At 35.7% G+C, this 23,360-nt stretch overlaps 1 protein-coding gene across 2 annotated transcripts in view; it reads right to left on the reverse strand.

Annotated features, from left to right (window-relative positions):
- DYNC2H1 (dynein cytoplasmic 2 heavy chain 1) overlaps nucleotides 1-23,360 on the reverse strand; it is a 522,264-nt gene that overhangs the window by 409,332 nt on the left and 89,572 nt on the right. For both annotated transcript variants that reach the window (XM_077113112.1, XM_077113111.1), the window contains exons 20-28: nucleotides 18,808-18,935; nucleotides 16,380-16,529; nucleotides 14,524-14,729; nucleotides 13,470-13,625; nucleotides 13,266-13,380; nucleotides 12,575-12,745; nucleotides 11,203-11,585; nucleotides 8,079-8,211; nucleotides 7,866-7,983 (exon numbers count right to left, since the gene is read on the reverse strand). In XM_077113112.1, the coding sequence (XP_076969227.1) occupies nucleotides 7,866-7,983; nucleotides 8,079-8,211; nucleotides 11,203-11,585; nucleotides 12,575-12,745; nucleotides 13,266-13,380; nucleotides 13,470-13,625; nucleotides 14,524-14,729; nucleotides 16,380-16,529; nucleotides 18,808-18,935 (1,560 nt within the window). The remainder of the gene's footprint in view (nucleotides 1-7,865; nucleotides 7,984-8,078; nucleotides 8,212-11,202; nucleotides 11,586-12,574; nucleotides 12,746-13,265; nucleotides 13,381-13,469; nucleotides 13,626-14,523; nucleotides 14,730-16,379; nucleotides 16,530-18,807; nucleotides 18,936-23,360) is intronic.

The raw sequence follows: 23,360 nt of genomic DNA on the forward strand, positions 1-23,360 counted from the left end.
CATTCCAGAAAGAATTAGTACCAACTCTGTTCAAACGCTTCAAAAAAATCGAAGTGGAGGGAAAGCTACCTAATTCATTCTATGAAGCCAACATCACCCTCATTCCAAAACCAGGCAAAGATATTACAAAAAAAAAGAAAACTACAGACCAATCTCTCTAATGAATATAGATGCAAAAATCCTCAACAAAATTCTAGCAAATTGAATTCAGCAACACATTAAAAGAATTATACATCAGGACCAAGTAGGATTCATCCCAGCTATGCAAGGATGGTTCAACAAAAGAAAATCAATTCATGTAATACACCATATCAACAAATCAAAGCAGAAAAATCACATGATCATCTCAATTGATGCAGAGAAGGCATTTGACAAGATTCAACATCCTTTCCTGTTGAAAACATTTCAAAAGATAGGAATACAAGGGAACTTCCTTAAAATGATAGAGGGAATATATGAATAACCCACAGCTAATATCATCCTCAATGGGGAAAAATTGAAAACTTTCCCCCTAAGATCAGGAACAAGACAAGGATGTCCATTATCACCACTATTATTCAACATCGTGTTGGAGGTTCTAGCCAGAGCAATTAGACAAGAAAAAGAAATACAACTCTTTGTCCGCCGGCCTAGCGCACGACGCCCATGCCCCGCAGCAGCCGGCCTGCCCACCCTCCTCTCCCCTCTTTGTTCGCCAGCATGCGCGTGGCACCCACGCCCCGCAGCAGCCGGCCCGCACGCCCTCCTCTCCCCTCTTTGTCCACCGGCCCGGCGCGCAGCGCCCACGCCCCGCAGCAACCGGGCCGCCCGCCCTCCTCTCGCCTCTTTGTCCGCCGGCCCAGCGTGCGGTGCCCATGCCCCGCAACAGCCGGTCCACCCGCCCTCCTCTCTCCTCTTTGTCTGCCTGCTCCCGCGGCTCTTCAACCACCACTGTGCCCTCTTCCACCTTCACCGGCTCCTCCGCCACCGGTCTCGCCAGCCTTGGCACCCTCACCTTTCCTCCTCCAAAACAGCTACTGGGGGAGTGGAGACAATACAGAGCAGCTCCCAGAGCCACGACGGAGATCAAAGGGACGGCGTACCCCATCCTGGAACGGCTGACTGTCTGGGAGAACCAGCTCCGGTGAGATCACCGAGAGGCACGGGCTTTCCCGGGCGGGATGGCAAGCGGGCGAAGTACCTCCCTTCCTCCTTCCCAGGCCAGCTGGGAGAATTGGGTAGGCGGTCCCCTTGGGCCGCGGCGGCTGGCGCCCCCACCACACGAGGCACCCCGGACCAACTGAGAGAGTTGGGTCGAAACTCCTCAGACTGCGGAGAACGGTGACCGGGGGGTGCCTTCCAAACACGTGACTCCCCAGTCCGGCTGGGAACAGTGCACTCTCCCAGGCTGTGACAGCTGGTGCCCTCCCGCCACGCTTGGCGCCCAGGGACGAGTAGGAAATTCGGTCGGGAGCTCTCCCGTGCTGCGGCGGCCGGCGACCCTCCCCGCGTTCGGAACCACGGGCCGGTTGGCACTCTTCCAAGACGCTTCGGCTGCCGAACCTCCCCTACGGCGAGAGTTTTCCAGAGTTTAAGGACCCACAGCAACTTTCACTGGTGGAACCCGTAGACAAACGTGTGCCACGAGCGCCACCTACTGGGCAGGATAAGAAAAACAGAACCCAGAGATTTCACAGAAAAATCTTTAAACCTGTGGGGTCCAACACCGAGGGAAATCTGACTAAATGCCCAGACGCCAGCAGAATATAAAAGATCACGCTCAGAAAATTGAAAATATGGCCCAGTCAAAGGAACAAACCAATAGTTCAAATGAGATACAGGAGCTGAGACAACTAATGCTGAATATACGAACAGAAATGGAAAACCTCTTCAAAAATGAATCGATAAATTGAGGGAGGACATGAAGAAGACATGGGCTGAACAAAAAGAAGAAATAGAAAAACTGAAAAAACAAATCACAGAACTTATGGAAGTGAAGGATAAAGTAGAAAAGATGTAAAAAACAATGGATACCTACAATGATAAATTTAAAGAGACAGAATATAGAATTAGTGATTTGGAGGATGGAACATTTGATTTCCAAAAAGAAACAGAAACTATAGGGAAAAGAATGGAAAAATTTGAACAGGGTATCAGGGAACTCAAGGACAATGTGAACCGCACAAATATACGTGTTGTGGGTGTCCCAGAAGGAGAAGAGAAGGGAAAAGGAGGAGAAAAACAAATGGAAGAAATTATCACTGAAAATTTCTCAACACTTATGAAAGACCTAAAATTACAGATCCAAGAAGTGCAGCGCACCCCAAAGAAATTAGACCCAAATAGGCGTTCTCCAAGACACTTACTAGTTAGAATGTCAGAGGTCAAAGAGAAGGAGAGGATCTTGAAAGCAGCAAGAGAAAAACAATCCATCACATACAAGGGAAACCCAATAAGACTATGTGTAGATTTCTCAGCAGAAACCATGGAGGCACTTACTAGTTAGACACTTACTAGTTAGAATGTCAGAGGTCAAAGAGAAAGAGAGGATCTTGAAAGCAGCGAGAGAGAAGCAATCCATCACATACAAGGGAAACCCAATAAGACTATGTGTAGATTTCTCAGCAGAAACCATGGAAGCTAGAAGACAGCGGGATGATATATTTAAGTTACTAAAAGAGAAAAACTGCCAACCAAGACTCCTATATCCAGCAAAATTGTCCTTCAAAAATGAGGGAGAAATTAAAACATTCTCAGACAAAAAGTCACTGAGAGAATTTGTGACCAAGAGACCAGCTCTGCAAGAAATACTAAAGGGAGCACGAGAGTCAGATAAAAAAAAGACAGAAGAAAGAGGCATGGAGAAGAGTGTAGAAAGAAGGAAAGTCAGATATGATATATATAAAACAAGAGGCAAAATGGTAGAGGAAAATATTATCCAAACAGTAATAAATCTAAATGTTAATGGACTGAATTCCCCAATCAAAAGACATAGACTGGCAGAATGGATTAAAAAACAGGATCCTTCTATATGCTGTCTACAGGAAACACATCTTAGACCCAAAGATAAACAGGTTGAAAGTGAAAGGTTGGGAAAAGATATTTCATGCAAATAACAACCAAAAAAGAGCAGGAGTGACTATACTAATATCCAACAAATTACACTTCAAATATAAAACAGTTAAAAGAGACAAAGAAGGACACTATATACTAATAAAAGGAACAATTAAACAAGAAGACATAACAATCATATTTACGCACCGAACCAGAATGCCCCAAAATACGTGAGGAATACACTGCAAACACTGAAAAGGGAAATAGTCACATATACCATAAGAGTTGGAGACTTCAATTCACCACTCTCATCAATGGACAGAACATCTACACAGAGGATCAATAAAGAAATAGAGAATCTGAATATTACAATAAATGAGCTAGACTTAACAGACATTTATAGGACATTACAATCCACCACAGCAGGATCCACCTTTTTTTCAAGTGCTCATGGATCATTCTCAAAGATAGACCATATGCTGGGTCACAAAGCAAGTCTTAACAAATTTAAAAAGATTGAAATCATACACAACACTTTCTTGGATCATAAAGGAATGAACTTGGAAATCAATAATAGGTGGAGTGCCAGAAAATTCACAAATACATGGACGCTCAACGACACACTCTTAAACAACAAGTGGGTCAAAGAAGAAATTCCAACAGAAATTAGTACATACCTAGAGGCGAATGAAAATGAAAACACAACAGATCAAAACTATGGGACGCAGCAAAGGCAGTGCTAAGAGGGAAATTTATTGCCCTAAATGCCTTTATCAGAAAAGAAGAAAAGGCAAAAATGCAGGAATTAACTGTCCACTTGGAAGAACTGGAGAAAGAACAGCAAACTAATCCCAAAGCAAGCAAAAGGAAAGAAATAACAAAGATTAGAGCAGAAATAAATGAAATTGAAAACATGAAAACAATAGAGAAAATCAATAAGACCAGAAGTTGGTTCTATGAGAAAATCAATAAGATTGATGGGCCCTTAGCAAGACTGACAAAAAGAAGAAGAGAGAGGATGCAAATAAATAAGATCAGAAATGGAAGAGGAGACATAACTACTGACCTCACAGAAATAAAGGAGGTAATAACAGGAGACTATGAACAACTTTACGCTAATAAATACAACAATTTAGACGAAATGAACAGGTTCCTGGAAAGACATGAACAACCAACTTTGACTCAAGAAGAAATAGATGACCTCAACAAACCAATCACAAGTAAAGATATTGAATTAGTCATTCAAAAGCTCCCTAAAAAGAAAAGTCCAGGACCAAATGGCTTCACATGTGAATTCTATCAAACGTTCCAGAAAGAATTAGTACCAACTCTCCTCAAACTCTTCAAAATAATCGAAGTGGAGGGAAAACTACCTAATTCATTCTATGAAGCTAACATCACCCTCATACCAAAACCAGGCAAAGATATTACAAAAAAAGAAAACTACAGACCAATCTCTCTAATGAATATAGATGCAAAAATCCTCAACAAAATTCTAGCAAATCGTATCCAACAACACATTAAAAGAATTATACATCATAACCAAGTAGGATTCATCCCAGGTATGCAAGGATGGTTCAACATAAGAAAATCAATTAATGTAATACACCACATCAACAAATCAAAGCAGAAAAATCACATGATCATCTCAATTGATGCAGAGAAGGCATTTGACAAGATTCAACATCCTTTCCTGCTGAAAACACTTCAAAAGATAGGAATACAAGGGAACTTCCTTAAAATGATAGAAGGAATATATGAAAAACCCACAGCTAATATCATCCTCAATGGGGAAAAATTGAAAACTTTCCCCCTAAGATCAGGAACAAGACAAGGATGTCCACTATCACCACTATTATTCAACATTGTGTTGGAAGTTCTAGCCAAAGCAATTAGACAAGAAAATGAAATACAACGCATCAAAATTGGAAAGGAAGAAGTAAAACTATCACTGTTTGCAGACGATATGATAATATACGTAGAAAACCTAGAAGAATCCACAACAAAATTACTAGAGCTAATAAATGAGTACAGCAAAGTAGCAGGTACAAGATCAACATTCAAAAATCTGTAGTGTTTCTATACACTAGCAATAAACAAGCTGAGGGGGAAATCAAGAAACGAATCCCATTTACAATCGCAACTAAAAGAATAAAATACCTAGGAATAAATTTAACCAAAGAGACAAAAAATCTATATAAAGAAAACTACAAAAAACTGCTAAAAGAAATCACAGAAGACCTAAATAGATGGAAGGGCATACCGTGTTCATGGATTGGAAGACTAAATATAATTAAAATGTCAATCATACCTAAACTGATGTACAGATTCAATGCAATACCAATCAAAATCCCAACAACTTATTTTTCAGAATTAGAAAAATCATTTAGCCAATTTATCTGGAAGGGCAGGGTGCCCCGAATTGCTAAAAACATCTTGAGGAAAAAAAATGAAGCTGGAGGTCTCATGATGCCAGACTTTAAGGCATATTTTGAAGCCACAGTGGTCAAAACAGCATGGTATTGGCATAAAGATAGATATATCGACCAATGGAATCGAATAGAGTGCTCAGATATAGACCCTCTCATCTATGGACATTTGATCTTTGATAAGGCAGTCAAGCCAACTCACCTGGGACAGAACAGTCTCTTCAATAAATGGTGCCTAGAGACTGGATATCCACATGTAAAAGAATGAAAGAAGACCCGTATCTCACATCCTATACAAAAGTTAACTCAAAATGGATCAAAGATCTAAACATTAGGTCTAAGACCATAAAACAGTTAGAGGAAAATGTAGGGAGATATCTTATGAATCTTACAACTGGAGGCGGTTTTATGGACCTTAAACCTAAAGCAAGAGCACTGAAGAAAGAAAGAAAGAAATGGGAGCTCCTCAAAATTAAACACTTTTGTGCATCAAAGAACTTCATCAAGAAAGTAGAAAGACAGCCTACACAATGGGAGACAATATTTGGAAACGACATATCAGATAAAGGTCTAGTATCCAGAATTTATAAAGAGATTGTTCAACTAAACAACAAAAAGACGGCGAACCCAATTACAAAATGGGAAAAAGACTTGAACAGACACCTACCAGAAGAGGAAATACGGATGGCCAAGAGGCACATGAAGAGATGCTCAATGTCCCTGGCCATTAGAGAAATGCAAATCAAAACCACAATGAGATATCATCTCACACCCACCAGAATGGCCACTATCAACAAAACAGAAAATGACAAGTGCTGGAGAGGATGTGAAGAAAGAGGCACACTTATCCACTGTTGGTGGGAATGTCAAATGGTGCAACCAATGTGGAAGGCAGTTTGGCGGTTCCTCAAAAAGCTGAATATAGAATTGCCATACGACCCAGCAATACCATTGCTAGGTATCTACTCAAAGGACTTAAGGGCAAAGACACAAACAGACATTTGCACACCAATGTTTATAGCAGCATTATTTAACAATTGCAAAGAGATGGAAACAGCCAAAATGTCCATCAACAGACGAGTGGCTAAACAAACTGTGGTATACACATACGATGGAATATTATGCAGCTTTTAGACAGGATAAACTTATGAAGCATGTAATAACATGGATGGACCTAGAGAACATTATGCTGAGTTAGTCTAGCCAAAAACTAAAGGATAAATACTGTATGGTCCCACTGATGTGAACCGACATTCGAGAATAAACTTGGAATATGTCATTGGTAACAGAGACCAGCAGGAGTTAGAAACAGGGTAAGATAATGGGTAATTGGAGCTGAAGGGATACAGACTGTGCAACAGGACTAGATACAAAAACTCAAAAATGGACAGCACAATAATACCTAATTGTAAAGTAATCATGTTAAAACACTGAATGAAGCTGCATCTGAGGTATAGGTTTTTTTTTTGTCCGTTTGTTTGTGTCTTTTTTTTTTACTATTATTATTATTTTTATTTTTTTCTCTATATATAATCATTCTATATATTTTTCTGTTGTTTTGCTAGTTCTTTTCCTAAATCGATGCAAATGTACTAAGAAATGATGATCATGCATCTATGTGATGATGTTAAGAATTACTGATTGCATATTGTGTTAGTTAGATTCAGTTGTCAACTTGGCCAGGTGAGCATACCTAGTCTTGTGCTGCGGACATACGCCAATGGTACGTGAACCTCATCTGTTGCTAATTACATCTGCAGTCGGCTAGGAGGCGTGTCTGCTGCAATGAGTGACGTTTGACTTAATTGGCTGATGCTTAAATGAGAGATCACAATGCAGCACAGCTAAGCAGCTTAGCATTCCTCATCTCAGCACTAGCAGCTCAGCCCAGGCCTTTGGAGATACAGAAAGAAGTCACCCCAGGGAAGGTTGTTGAAACCCAGGGGCCTGGAGAGAAGACCAGCAGAGACCATCCTGTGCCTTCCACGTAAGAAAGAACCTCAGTGGAAAGTTAGCTGCCTTTCCTCTGAAGAACCAACAAAATAAATCCCCTTTTATTAAAAGCCAATCCATCTCTGGTGTGTTGCATTCCAGCAGCTTGCAAACTAGAACACATATGTAGAATGGAATGATTTCTAAATGTTGTGTTAATTTCTTTTTTTTCTTTAATTAATAATAAAAAAAAAAAACTGGAGTTAAATACCCCACCACATGCAGCTATAGTACCACATATTTATGTTTACCATAGAAATAGTCACATAACTTGTCAACATGCTTCCAATAACCTGTAAATTCCTTGAGGATAGGAAGTGCGTTTTATTCAGTAGCGTGCATCAGAGCTGAACATTATGCATGACAAAGCTGTATTCGATAAATAACTATTGATTAAATATTGAATCCTACCAGCAAATAGCTTCTTAAGGTGAGACTGAATCACTGATGGGTTAGTAGACTGGCCCAGTATTTCTAACAAGTCATCATCACCAATAAAATAAAATCTTGGGAATGCTGAGCGTTTTTCCTTATAAAAAAAAAAAAGAATTGTATTCTTTTTTCAAATAATTAAGACATTAAATATTTTACAATTTCTTATATAAAGATATTTTTAAAACATGCCTCCAAAAATTCATTTAGTGATTTCTGACATCTCTGAAGCTGATCAAGTATAGTTAGTAGAGAATTCCTGATTCCTGCATGAGTAGTTAATGTTGTTACTCTATTATCTTTCTTGATGTCAGTCATTATTGATCTATGGAAGAAAAAAAAATTATTTTCACATCTACTGCAACAATTTTTTGGCTGAGTGAGATTGAGACATCTTTTTTTGGCCTGCTTAAAACAAACTACTTGTTTTAAGTTAAGAGTTCTTGCCTGCCATGTTGGAGACCCGGATTCAATTCCTGGTGCTTGCCCATGCAAAATAATAATAATAATAATAAAAATAAACAAACTACTTGAGAAAATACTATAAAAAAAATAAACAAATTACTTGAGAAAATACTATTTTAATGGCAATGCATCATTGTAGTTCTAACAAACAATGCTAAAAATTAATATTATATCACCATTTTAACTTATTACCCATATTACACATTTTCTTATTCCATTCATTCACTAAACAAATATTTATTAAGACTTACCTCATGGAGCTAAAAGGCCAGAGACAAAGAAAGTCATATAATAAATAGTTTCTCAATAAAATGGTTATATAAAATTACTATAAATATTAAAAAGGAAAAATGCAAGGTATTGTTAACTGGTTAATAAGGCAATCTCTAGCTTAGGACTCCTTTGAGAAAGTAATTTAAGGTGGGATATGAAATAAAAGAAAAAATAAAAAGTCAATGAATAGGATGGAAAGAATTCCTTGCAAAGCTCCTGGAAAGAGCGTGGTATGTTGGAGAAACCAAAGGGTAGAGTCACTAAAGCAAAAAAAGGAGAGCAACACAAGAAAAGAATAGAGATAGGCAAGTAACAGATAATGCAGAGCTCTACGATAAGTAGTTTCATCTTTATCCTTCGAGCAATGGGAAACCATATTAAAATTTTACTTATAGAAATACAGGAGAGAAGTAATAGAATTCACACTTTTCTCAAAGATTACTCTAGCTGTTGTGTGAAAAATTTCACACAACACAAATTTCACAGAATAGAACAGGAGAAAAAGAGATGTAAAAAGTGTTTGGTTCAAGATATTAAGTAAGTTAGAATTAAAAAACTTAATTTGGAAATGAAGGGAGAAGGAGTTGCAAAGACATTCATTATGTTTCTGCTTTCAGCAATTATTGGTATCATTTTTCGAGATAGGAATCAGTAACAAGAAAAGAAGTATAGGAAAAGGACTGGGGAGTAAGCTCATGAATTCAGTTTTTACAGGTTGACTGGGGGTGTTAAGTAGATTTGGAACTCAGAAGAGAAATAAGTGCCAGATATACAGAGTTAGAAGACCTCAATAAATAGAAAAGAATCAATGTTGTAAGTGGTTAAAACCATCTGGGGAGAAAACACAGTGCAAAAAACGAGGCTAAGGCTGAAGAATGTCTACACTTAAAAGTCTGAAGAGGGCTGAGGACTAGGAAGGAGTAGGTACTAGACCAATAGGCAGAAAACCAAAAGAGTAAAAGGGAAGAAAAAATTACCATCAAGTTTACAACAGGAAAGAATTAGTAACTTTAAGAAGTATAAATATGAGGTAGACCAGTAAAAGGAGAACCCACATCAAGATGGTTTGAAAAATGATTGAATGAGAGAAAAACAGCTTCTCAAAAGGATCCAGTAAAGAATAAAGGTGGACATAAGTACATGGAACCTTGAATAGGACATTAGATTTTGTAGGTTTGTCTAGAGTGATGCCCCGACAAATGCCAGTGATTTGAACAGTGAATAAAGAAGTATTTGCAAAGTCCCCTTCAGGGAATGGTTAGAAAAGAGAAAGATTCAACTTTCCCATTTGGAGAATTCCTGATATTTCTGCAAGCAGTGGGGACAATCAAATCAATAGGCCGAGCCTTCAATCTCGGGGTTTGTTCATATGAAACTTATCCCTGCAAAGGATAGGCTAAGCCTACTCAGAATTAGGCCTAAGAGTCATCCCCAGGGAATCTCTTTTGTTGCTCAGATGTGGCCTATCTCTGTCTCAGCCAACATGGCAAGCAAACTCACTGCACTCCCCGTCTCTAAGAGGGCCATGACCCCCAGGGGTGTAAACCTCCCTGGCAACGTGGGACAGAAATCCTAGAATGAGCTGGGACTCAGCATCAAGGGATCGAGAAAACCTTCTTGACTGAAAGGGAGGAGAGAGACAAGTGTCAGTGGTTGAGAGATTTCAGAGTCAAGAGATTACACTGGAGGTATAATATATAGATATCTCCTTTTTAGTTTAAGGTGTATTAGAGAAGCTAGAGGGAAGCACCTGAAACTATAGAGCTGTGTTCCAACAGTCATGTTTCTTGACAATGAGTGTACAATAATATAGCTTTCACAATGTGACTATGTGATTGTGAAAACTTGTGTCTGATGCTCCTTTTATCTAAGGTATGGACAGATGAGTAAAAAATAAGGATTAAAAATAAATAAATAAGAAGAATAATAAATGTTAAAACAAATTGAGCAGATTGAAATACTAGTGATCAATGAAAGGGAGCAGTAAGGGGTATAGAAAAAAAGTAGGGGGAACAAAGGTTAAAATATATTGGGAAGATGGAAAAACTAATGGCCAATGAGAAAGAGGGGTAAGGGGTATGGTATGTACAAGTTTTTTCTTTTTATTTCTTTTTCTGGAGTGATGCAAATGTTCTAAAAAATTATCATGATGATGAATATACTATTATGTGATGATATTGTGAGCCACTGATAGTACACCATGTACAGAATGTTTGCATGTTAAGAATGCTCATGTTTGTATGGTTTTTTGGTTTGTTTTTGTTTTTGTTTTTTTAACATAGGCAAGCACCGGGAATTGAACCCAAGACTGGCACGGCAGGTGAGAACTCTGCCACTGAGCCACCACTGCCTGTGTATGTTGTTTTTTTATTTATCAATTAAAAAAAAAAAAATATATATATATATATATATATATATATAGCAACCATCAAAAAAAAAAGGCATTAAAAAAAAAGAATAAGGGTTAATACAAAGAGGATACCAAAAATGTAGAAAATATTTAGCTACATTAAGTACATCACAATATAAATAAAAAATTGCTACATAGTACCTATGTCTTATGTAATATTGTACTGACCTAAAATCTTCATCAACTTTGTTGAAGCGTGTCTGTTCTTTTGGCAAAGCTCCGCGGCCAAAAATGGGTTCCAAATACACCCACTTTCTTTGAATATGGTTTAAATTCTGCAAGTATTCATCTAACTCTGCAAGTTTTCTTTCCCAAATTGACACTTTATCTTCAAATCCTTTATAATATGGAGAATCTTTTAAGGATTGAAGAAGGCATCTATTATCTCCAACCTGATTTACTATATCTTTCCAGTCTTTAATCAATTTGATAGTGCGACTTTGGCTATCTCCATAATCAGTCAATGTAAAAACTGCTCCAACTCCCCAAAGATCAAGTTCACGTAAAGCTTCTCTGATTGTAACTTCACCTTGTGCGCGACTATTTAAATCCTATTCAAGACAAAATGTACATATTTATTACTTAAACATTAATTATCATATAAATAAATTATAAGAAATATATTTTGTAAGAAAATACATTTTTCTGGCTTTTCATCATAAAGCAAAAGATAACAATTAAGTGGATATTTTACAGACACTCCAAGAGAATAGCTAACGTTTCATGGGATATCAGATTATAAGTATCAGGTTCACACTTCCATAAAAGGAAAACAGAAAATTAAAGTATCTAATGCAAAACACAAAAGTAGCCTGGCTTATTTAAAGTGTTGGAGACTTCTTTGAAGGGGGAAAACTTAGGTATTTTATTGTAAGTCCTGATATATCTAAAGTGATTAACAATCAGCTAGAATTATCTCCTACAGCAGTCATGTTTTATAACTTCTCATGATTACCTAAACATTTTCCAAGATCATTTTGAGAAACATAAAGTTTAATATTTTAGATATGAAATAAAACAATTTGACATCAAAGCCTTATGTGTTTGCACTGATTGACCAAATATACAACTTAGCAAGTCTTCAATTTATGACAGAACTGCGACAAGTTTTACTTTTACCTGAGGCCTATTCTCAATCTGCTTAGCCAATTGGTTCTTGGTTTAGCTCTCCGAATTGTGGTATCCCTCAGCTTTGATTTATAACATACCACTTGATTTTGAAAACATTTTCTGTAAAATGCTATATTTGTTTGCTTTTTGATTAAGCTGATTCCCCTCTAAAAGTAGACATTTTTTTTTAATTTCATATTTTTCCCTCTCAAAGAAATGGTTTATATTATTGTTTCTATATCTCCATAAACAGTACTAGACAGATTCTGATGTATTCCTAATGAAAGAATAATAGAATAACGGAACATGGCCAGTATTTTAAAGAAAGGAAAAAATCTAGATTGTTATTTTATTTAATAACAAAATATGAAGCCAAGTTGTACATTAACATAGGCAATATTTACGAGGCATTTACAAAGGTGATTCTCACTTTAAGGTCTGAAGCTTTGGATACAATTGTATCAGCTACTCTGAGCAGATCTCCAAACAGTAATTTCTCTAGACTAGTCCCTCTAGGAAGGCCAAGTAGGCGAAAAAGGTCAAGCCAGTGATCTGGAGAAAGATGCTCCCCTCTGACATATTTCAAGATAGGAACTGCAATCTGTTAAAAAAGAAGAAAAAAGGCATAAGCACATACATACACATACATTTGTAAAATGTAAGTTATTGCTTCCTCTATGGTTATTAGCTAGGAAAATTTTAATTACTTCATTATTTTACTTAAAAGCCTTGAAATCACATTCTTAAACAGAATTGCAGAAAACCTTTTTATTAAACAATGCTATGAATACATGCAAATTTCCCTTCGAAGGTTCAATGTATGTTAAAACATAATGTAAAGTATTTGTTTTTATTGCTCTAAGATATTCTAGGATTCATGTTGTACTAGGATGTACAGGCACTCTGACATATCTTTAGTCATAAATTTCTTAGTTGTAACTTTTTCAAATCGGTAGCAGAAAACAAGTTTATATGGTTTACTCTGTACGTCCTATGTTTATTCATGTAATAGAAAAATGTAATTTAAAAATACATAAACTAAAATTAGAGCTCAGTCACTTCATTATAAAAAGATATATAAACACTCCAAACATTTTTAATTATCAGGAAAAAAATCTTACTTTATATTTATCAACTTCTGATTGTAACTTCACTGTCATTACTGAGTGTTCTTCAATCTTCCTTAATCTGCCATGCCAATTCATCAAAAATTCCTCAAATAGATATGTCTTAGTCCTGTAAAATACCAGAAACCTATTTTAAAATTCATTTTCCAAAATTCACTGCCAAACTATAAGATTCTAAATGTTGTTTTTAAATCAAACCGAAAAGTAATCCAGTCTTCATTGGCCATTTCCTGAAATCCTTGCTGAAATTCTTCATAAAGGGCCCAAATTTGTGCACAGCTCTCGATGTCTTTAGAAATGCTATATGCCAGAGAGAAGTTAGGCTCTTCTAGTCCAAAATGATGACAATCATCACTATAAAACAAATATTAAAACATAACTAAATTAAAAAATAATTTTGTGTTAAATATCAATAAATTATTTAACTGTATTCCCTGTTTATGTGCATATTTGATAATGCAGTTAGATAGTGAGGGACTATGGCTACTTTCCATGAGAATTTTAACTATTTATGGATGCACTCTACTAAATTCATTAATATGCATTTTTTCAAAAAGAATCAAAATGAAATATATTATAGTTTTTAATATATGTGTATATATGTATATATTATACATATTATAATACATAAATATTCAGGATTATATAAATTATATATTAATTTAAAGTCTTCTCAGTTGAAAGGGCTAGCATCTAGAATATAAGACATCCTTTATCTAACAGGCATATTTAATAAGTATGGTACTAAAACCTCCACTCACCTAAGAAAATAATTATTTTGGGGACACATTTGCCTAAATAGTTAAAATGTTTGTAGTACTCAAATTTGATACCTTGTATTACTATAAGATGAACTGACAACTTATTTTTCTCTTTTTATTATTTATTTTGTTAGATTCATTTTTATCTCATATGCTCTGTAAGTAATTTTTCCACAAATTTTATACATTCCATTATTAAGTAGGACAAGATCACAGAAAGCACGTATTCCAGTTCCTGAATTTAAGTTTTAAGAAAATGTAATTTTTACTCTATTTCTAGGCCTGACAGGTAATTTTTCTCTTAATATTCTACATAACCCCACTATAACTCCCAAGAAAGCAGTAGGGTAATCAATGACTAATTACTTGTATTTTAAAAACAGCTGAGGTTTATCAGGAATAGCATTAAGATAACAAATATAAAAAAATTACTAGTTTGATACATAAAATTTTTTTTCAAAATAAACATCAATTTTAAAGAAAAAACATACACCAGCTTTTTTCTAATGACTTCAAGCTCATCAAATTCAATTTTTTTCTCTTTTATTAACTTTGCACTTTTATCAAGAGTATTCTGCTGGCCAGTTTCAATAACGTCATCGCCAGGTTTTAGTTGATCCCAACGAGCTTTAAATTTTTCCACTTCTTGATAGTAGATCTGAAGACGTGATTTCACATTTCCTTTCATCACTTCAATCTATAATCCAAAAGAGTTTAAATAATTCAATGTAGACTAAATCCATTTATTTTCACATTTTATTTCCAAGATTTTCTGCCTTCGGTAAAAAAAATCAATACCAACTTTTCAAAGGATTATTTTTATTTTAGACTTCAAGTGCAACAAAATAATCCAGACATAAAATTAGACCATAATTTACAATAACAACAGATAACCTTAAACACCAGCATTAAAAAATCATTCGTTTGATTAACACCACCCACCACAAAGGTAGTGTGTTTAAAAAAAAAGTTTGACAAGTGGCTAAACAAACTGTGGTATATACATACAATGGAATATTACGCAGCTTTAAGACAAGATAAACTTATGAAGCATGTAATAACATGGATGGACCTAGAGAACATTATGCTGAGTCTAGCCAAAAACTAAAAGACAAATACTGTATGGTCCCAATGATGTGAATCGACATTCGAGAATAAACTTGGAATATGTCACTGATAACAGAGTCCAGCAGGAATTAGAAACAGGGTAAGATAAGGGGTTACTGGAGCTGAAGGGATACAGACTGTGCAACAGGACTAGATACAAAAACTCAAAAATGGACAGCACAATAATACCTAATTGTAATGTAATCATGTTAAAACACTGAATGAAGCTGCATCCGAGCTATAGGCTTTTGTTTTGTTTTGTTTTGTTTTGTTTTTACTATTATTACTTTTATTTTTTTCTCTATATTAACATTCTGTATCTTTTTCGGTTGTGTTGCTAGTTCTTCTAAACCGATGCAAATGTACTAAGAAACGATGATCATGCATCTATATGATGATGTTAAGAATTATTGATTGCATATGTAGAATGGTATGATTTCTAAATGTTGGGTTAATTTCTTTTTTTCTGTTAATTAATAAAAAAAAAAAAAGTTTGTTCAGTGAGTTCTAGTTGTTCCAGTTGAGTATGTAACTGCTTAGCCAAGTACACAACAGCCTAACATTTCCCTGCCTCCATGCAGCTGAAGGACCATACGATTAAGTTCTGGCCAATGGGGCATGAGTATAATAAATGCATGTAACTTCCAGTCTGTGCCGTAAAAAGCAGTGTGGAGCCCTTCTGTTCCTCCTTCCCCTTCCCTATAGATGGCAAGTGAACATTGTAGTGATTCATCTTGATCAATACCCTAGGGATGGTGAAGAAACAAGGTTGAAGGAGCATGGGTTCTTGACAAAGCTGCAGACAGAGGCACTATATCAGTTTAGAGTCTAACTTAAAAGAGAAACTTGTTTAAGCTACTATCATTTTGGAGCTCCATTAAAATAGTCAAACCAGTATCTTAATTAATGTAGTAATTAAAGAAAGAGCATCAGTTTCAGAAATTAACTTAATCTGTACTCAATAGGTAAATAATAAATTCATTAAAAAGAAGGACTAAAAATAATGTTTACAGTTCAAAGGGATTATTTTCTTTTTGGTAGTAGGAAGTGAAGAAAAACCATGTGAAACAATTATCAGCTATATAAAGTGGTTTACTACAAATGAACTGAAGTAGATGAACTTCATAAATGTATATAAAATTCTTATGAATCGGAGCTAGAATGAAATAAAGATAATAAAAAATGTTAGGTTAGGAAAAAGTAAGTTTCCATTTTAACAAAATTACAAAAACATTCTTACCTGATCTTTAATCATAAGTTGATGACTTTCCATCATCAACTCAAATTTATCCCACTTAGCTTTTAGATTACTAATTGCTTCTAAACCTCCACCTGCCACAGTTCGTAAAAGTCTGTTTTTATCTTCAGCTTCTTGAAATAAAGGCAAAATCTAAAGGTTAAAGAAAAATGTGAAAAAGAACTTCTTTTATCATATCTCTTAAAATTTCATTTTAATTTTTATTTCATGATTTGCTTTATTAAAATCAAGGTTTCAGTTTTTAAATAATTTGTTAAATTCCTAGATAAATAGTTTTTAATGTTTACTTATATACAAGCTCAACTAAAACACTCTAAATGGATTTTTTTTTAAAGTGGAAACATGAGATTATGAGTGAAATTATGAATCCATGAAAACCATACCATAGCTGTTCAAAATAAGTTCTCTTTTTGAATGTTCCATTCATAAGAAAATACTAAAGAGGCTTTTAAAAGAGCTAAGACTCATGATAATCTAACAGTATGTTATGGGTTGAATTATATCTCCTAAAAATACATGTTGAAGTCCTAACCCCTTGTATATGATATTGTGACATTATTTGGAAAAAATGGTTAGAAAATGGAATTAAATTTAAATGAGGTCATACTGGAGTGGGGGAGGAGCCTTAATACAATATGACCAGTGTCCTTATAAGAAATAGAAAATAAACACAGATAGATGTAGAGGGATAATGGCCAGGTGAAGACTGAGGCAGAGACTGGAGTTCACTGCCACAACTCAAGGAGTTCCAAGGATTGTCAGCCACGGTAAGAAGCCAGGAAAGAGGTCTGAAAAAGATTCTTCCCTATAGCCTTTAGAGGGATCACAGCTCTGCCAACACCTTGATTTCAGACTTCTAGCTTCCAGAACTGTGAGGAAATAAACTTCTGCTGTTTTCAGCCATCCAATTTGTAGTACTTTGTTACTGAAGCCCTAGGAAACTAAGACATGATTAACTAAATTGTCCTGAAGAAGTGAATCAAGAGCCTGCATTTAAAACTTCTACTCAAACACCCTGAGTAGTGTATAGTTAGCAGTCTGTTAAAACCAGTTTGGGTATAAGTCAAAAGGTGCTATTTGATTCTAAGTCTTTCAAAGTACTATAAAACAACAGAGTTCTATAATTAATACCTGCATTTTTACTATTCAACAAAGCAATAAAATCTACTGAAAGATTTTTAAAAATCACTGTGCATTCATAACACAGACAACAATAGAAATCAAATGCATCTCAACGACTAGTATCCCTAGTTAGGATCAATTCATCTAATAAACAGGTAAGTCAATGGACCAAGAAGCCATGTTGTAGTAAAATCAATAAGAAAAGATAAAAAAACAGAGTAGAATTCTAATATTCTACAAGTGAACAGAACTTAGGCTAGCCAGTAAAGACAGTACAACAGTTTCCTAGCCAACCTACTTCTCCAGTCCTTTTCCATCAAATTCACATACCAATAGAGAGACACCACAAAACACAAATCTATGATACTTCACAGCTTCAAATCAAGCCCAAGATCCTTAGCATAGCTCACTTGATCTAGGTTCTGCGTAGTCTCTATACCTATCATACAATTTCTCCCCTCACATCCTACTATATTATACTCGTGCCCCACATTCAACATCTATTTCTCTTCACCCGGCTTTTGTGATCTACTCTTTCATGGCTTTCCTCACACTTCACTAACTGATCATTCTTGATTTCCTTTCCTTCCTCCTTGTATAACTGAACTCTAAATTCTGGAATTCTCAAGACTCTGCTTCTAGACCTATCTATTGTTTAATATCTATCCCTGCTTCTAATTAACACAGACATAGAGATATCTATTAATCCATTAATTATTTAATCTCTTCTACCAGGAAGATACATTATTTTCATTGAACTATTAATCTCTTTACAGCAAGTCTATTTCATAGTAAGCACATATAGGTCTATTGCACTGATCTGAACCATTCTTCCTCTTACTGTAAACATAACTAAAACCATCCATAATATATATTTTTTAAACTCTGGGCTGTAATTCTCTGGCTACTGCTTTTAAAAATCTTTACTACTCTTTTATCTTCGTCTTTAATTAGGTATTTTTCCATTTACTACACACATTCATTCTTAATTCAGCTCTAACTTCATGCTTTAGCATCCTAAAATTATAACCCTAGAGGAAGCAGAATGAATTATTTCAGTTTAGTTTTATTCTAATAAATCTTATCACCAAATAGAAAACAAATAATTCTGAAAAAAACAGTGACCATTATTGTTACTGTCTCATTACACCAAAGTGGCACACAAGTCCAATCATGACTAGGTCAGTTGGACTATATCATAAAGTGCCAGTGTAAGGTTCAGATTATGATATTTGTAAATAATCTCAATAACAATTTAAAAAATCTATTTTATTTTGATGATTCTCACCTCAGGCTTCCGTTCTTGTAACTTACTATATTGTAAATTTGCATCACCTATTTCTTCCACAGACTGAGGCATAATTGTTAAAACTTCCATAGCTTCAGTAACAAATGTATCAATCTCGTGTAAATGAGCTGAAATAGGAAACATTCGAATATAAGAATATCATTATTACCTCCAAAAATGTTCAATTACTTCGTTTCTACATCAAGGCATGTTAGAAGTAATCACCACATGAAATAAATTCAATCCTAAATTATCAGTGGTCTTCCTTAAAACATCATTTCAAAATGTGTAATAAGCAAAGAAATTTCTTCCAATCAAAAAGTTCAGTTGTTTATCATTGTACTTAAACAATTTTAAGAGAACCAAAAATGAAAATTTCATTGTTTTTAGTAAATTCTATAAAAATTAGAAACATTTTTAGTCTTTTAAGTAATATGCTAAAACATCTTTTTTTAAGGAACAAAAAAGAAAAGCATGGGATTTGGGAAAATGACATCATTCAAACAGAGATATGTTATACCAAAATTACCTGCCCTGCCTTTCTTAATAACAGATGCAGTACACTGATAACAGTTCATATTGCAAACAATAAAAAAACTTCAATTTTTAGACCTCTTAGAGTTGACCATGGATTTAATTACTTTATTAGAATTACGATTTAAGTAAATTTTATTTTATAATACTTTCTATTTCAATTTTGATTTTTAATCAACATTGAGATTCATATTTCATAACCATAAAAGTACATGCATCTCTATATTTAAATCAGTAAAAATGATAATTAAAAACATCTTGACATCATCAACATGGCAATATAAGATATCCCCTGAAAAAAATCTCCCCAGAGATTCAGCAAATAAAAGAACAAATGCCACTTGTTTAGAACTCTGGAGGATGGCAGACACTGGAGAAAGACTTTGCAAATGCTCAATCAAAGAAAGAGAAAAATATCAGGTAGGAAACTTCAATTCCAGACCTGCCAGTCCACTTCCTCTCCCTCATTCAGTCCACAAAGCTTGGGGGGTTGCTCAGAGTCAGCAGCACAAATCCCTCCCACCTCCCAACAGAGACATCAGTGATAGAACCCCATGAAAATCCAGGCACTGGGACCCAAGTCCCCAGAGACCCAGGGTGGAACACATGTACTACAGGAACGCTGCATATAGAAGGGCCTCCAATAGGTGAAAAAAAAAAAAAAAAAGATAAGGAGACACATGGTAAAACTGAAGCTGGGAATTCTTTCACTCATTCAATCCAGTTTTTGTTGAGTGACCCTCCTAAATGTAAAATGGACTTTTCTGGAGTGACCCACCTTTCTGGATTTACCCCATTTAGCACCTTGGAGAAGGATACCTTATCTGGGAAGAAACCCAGATGTATCTATACACTGGTAATGAGCATGCTGAAATGAGGAAATCAGGTAAAAAAATTTTCACTTATAATAGCAGCAAAAGAATCAGATATTTAGGAATAAATTTAATCAAGGATGTAAAGGACTTCCTCCCAGAAAACTACAAAACGTTGCTAAAACAAATTGAAAAAGTACTAAATAAATGGAAAGACATTCCAGGCTCATCTTTAAAAGACTTATTATCATTAAGAAGTCAATTCTACCCAAAAGGACTTACAGGTTCAATGCAATCACAATCAAAATTCCAACAGCCTTCTTGACAGAAATGGAAAAGCCAATTATCAAATTTCTTTAGTTAAATCTACCCAAAAGTACTTACAGGTTCATTGCAACTGCAATTGAAATTCCAACAGCTTTCTTGGCAGAAATGGAAAAGCCAACTATCAAATTTATTTGGAAGGGTAAAGGAAACCAAATAATGAAAAACATCTTGAAGAATGAAGTAGAAAAAGTTATACTTCCAGACTTTAAAGGACATTAAAATGGTCAAAACAGCATGATACTGGCATAAAGCATATATATTGATCAACAGAATCGACTTGAGAGTTCAGAAATAGACTCTCACATTTATGGCCAAGGGATTAAAAAAAACATTTATTGAGAAATCTCCAAACACATACATTCTATATATGGTGTACAATCAGTGGCTCACAATATCATCACATAATTGCTTATTCATCACCATGATTATTTTTTAGAACATTTGCATCACTCCAGAAAAAGAAATAAATAGAAAAAATTTGTGCCCCCCCTAATTATTTTTTTTAATCCATTTTTTTAAATCATCTGTCCATACCCTGGATAAAAGGAGCATCAGACAAGGTTTTCACAATCACAGTCACATTGCAAATGTTATATCTTTATATAATCATCTTCAAGAATCAAAGCCAAGTGATTTTTGACAAATTGCAAAGTCCACTCAATTGGGAAAGAATAGTCTCATCAACAAATGTTGCTGGGAGAATTGGATATATATATATATGCAAAAGAATGGAAGACAACCCATATCACATATCTTACACAAAAAATAACTCAGAATGGATCAAATACCTAAATATAAGACCCAGTTCTATAAAACCCCTAGAAGATTTTGTAAGGAAGCATTTTCAGGATTCTGTGAGAGGCAATCATTTCTTAGACTTGATACTCAAAACACGAACATCAAAAGAAAAAAACTGATAAATGGGACCTCCTCAGAATTAAAACTTCAGTGCACTAAAAGACTTTGTTAGTCTGAGACTAAGAGCCAGAGTTCGGCAGCTAGGAAAGTCAGCAGCACCCCACACAGCAACTATTAAACAGAAAAAGAGATAAGATTTCAATAAGAGATATGAATCAAACTCTTCAATAAGAGATATGAACTAAAGGAAATCAGAATATAGGGTAGAATATTTACTGTGTTTTAAAACTTCAACTTCTGTTTGAGACCAAAGGAAGAGATGTTTCTTTGGTGCAAAATTCATATTTTCTGTAGCACACTATCCAATTTAATTTGTATGATCACTTTATTCAAACACCATAATTACATGGAACCTTGAATAGGGAGTGAGATCTTGTTAGTTTGTACAAGTTAATATGATACCCCAATACGTCTCAGAGAAATTTGGGAAGAAAAAAGACACCTTGAGGAACTAAGGGAAAATGTGGAAATACTGAACTTCCCCCACCTGGGGAATTCCTGATATTCTCTCAGGCATTGGGTACTGTCAATTTAATAGGCCGAGCCCTCAATTTTGGGGCTTGCCCTTATGAAACTAAATGTAGTTAAGAATGGGAGATAAGTGAGAGGTATGGGATTCTTGGTGTTATTACTGTTGTTTATCTTTTATTTTATTTTTTATTTCTATTTTTTATTGTCTTATTTCTTATTCTTGAATTTTTTTCTCTTTGTTTTTCTTTGCAGAGGAAATGGGAAAGTCCTCATATGGACTTTGGGGTAAATGTGATTATACTGGGAAGCACTGATCATTTACTTAGGATGGATTGTATGATGTTTGTATAAAACTGTTTAAAAAGTAAGCAGAGACTTCCGGGCCAAAACGGTGGCTTAACAATCTGTGCATTTTAGTTCGTCCTCCAAAACAAGTACTAAATAACCACACACAATACAGAACAGCTCCTGGGGCCATATCAGTGACTGGACACACAGCATACCCCAATCTGGACAAGCTGGACTGGCTGCGAGCACCCCCAGAATGGTGAGTTCCCCAAGCCATGGAAGCCAGTGCCCCTCTCCCACAGACTTCTTCCCAGAGGGGGAAGGAAAGAGACTTTACCAGCATGAGAGGCTGAGCCCAAACAAACACCAACTGCAGAATTAATTAACAAATTCTGACTACTAAAAATAGGCCCCCAGCTCAGGTGAACCTGGTCAAAGCAGAGGTCGCTTGGTTTTGCCCAGGCACCAAGGGGGCAGGGTTGACGGAAAAAGGTTAAAAAAAAGAGAAAGAAACAGAGGTTTCTGTGGCTGTGTTTCTACAAAGGCTTGATGGCCTTTGGATACAGAGGCAGGGCTCCTCAGGCTGCAACTGCCCCAGGCATAGACAGAAACAAACTTATTCGAGGGCTTGTCTGGAGCCTGTGTCTTCCCCAGAGGAGGGGTGAAGCCCAACTCAGGTGGAATCCCCTCTCAAGGAATTCAGACACCAGGGCTTGGTAATTTGAAGCCATTAAAACCAGCCTACAACCTCTTCTCTGTCTCCACCACACCCCCAGCCAAAGTTAAAGGTACCCCATCATCTTATGCTGATGGGACCTGCAGGGATACAAGCACCACATACTGGACAGGATAAGAAAAACAAAGTTCAGAGACTTCACAGGAAAGTCTTTCAACCTACTGGGTCTCACTCTCAGGGAAAACCGATGCAGATAACTTTCCTCCTGATAGGAGGCCACTTTGGTCTGGGAAAATCCGGCTGCGGTCTATAATACCTAAGTAGACCCTCCTAAGTGTGGGGTGGGGGGGAAGGCACCACACAAGCAGGGCAAGAAACAAGAAAACAAGAACTGAAAAGTTCTCCTCTGTTAAACAAAACCTAAGCTAGAGGTCCAGATTAAGTTGAATTGAATGTCAAAGAACAGATAGACAACAAATTCATCCATAAAGAAAACCCTAGGTAAAAGAAGTGAAAGTAATCTCCAG

Source organism: Tamandua tetradactyla, chromosome 8 (assembly GCF_023851605.1).
Source record: "Tamandua tetradactyla isolate mTamTet1 chromosome 8, mTamTet1.pri, whole genome shotgun sequence".
In the NCBI taxonomy this organism is placed as follows: Eukaryota; Metazoa; Chordata; class Mammalia; order Pilosa; family Myrmecophagidae; genus Tamandua; species Tamandua tetradactyla.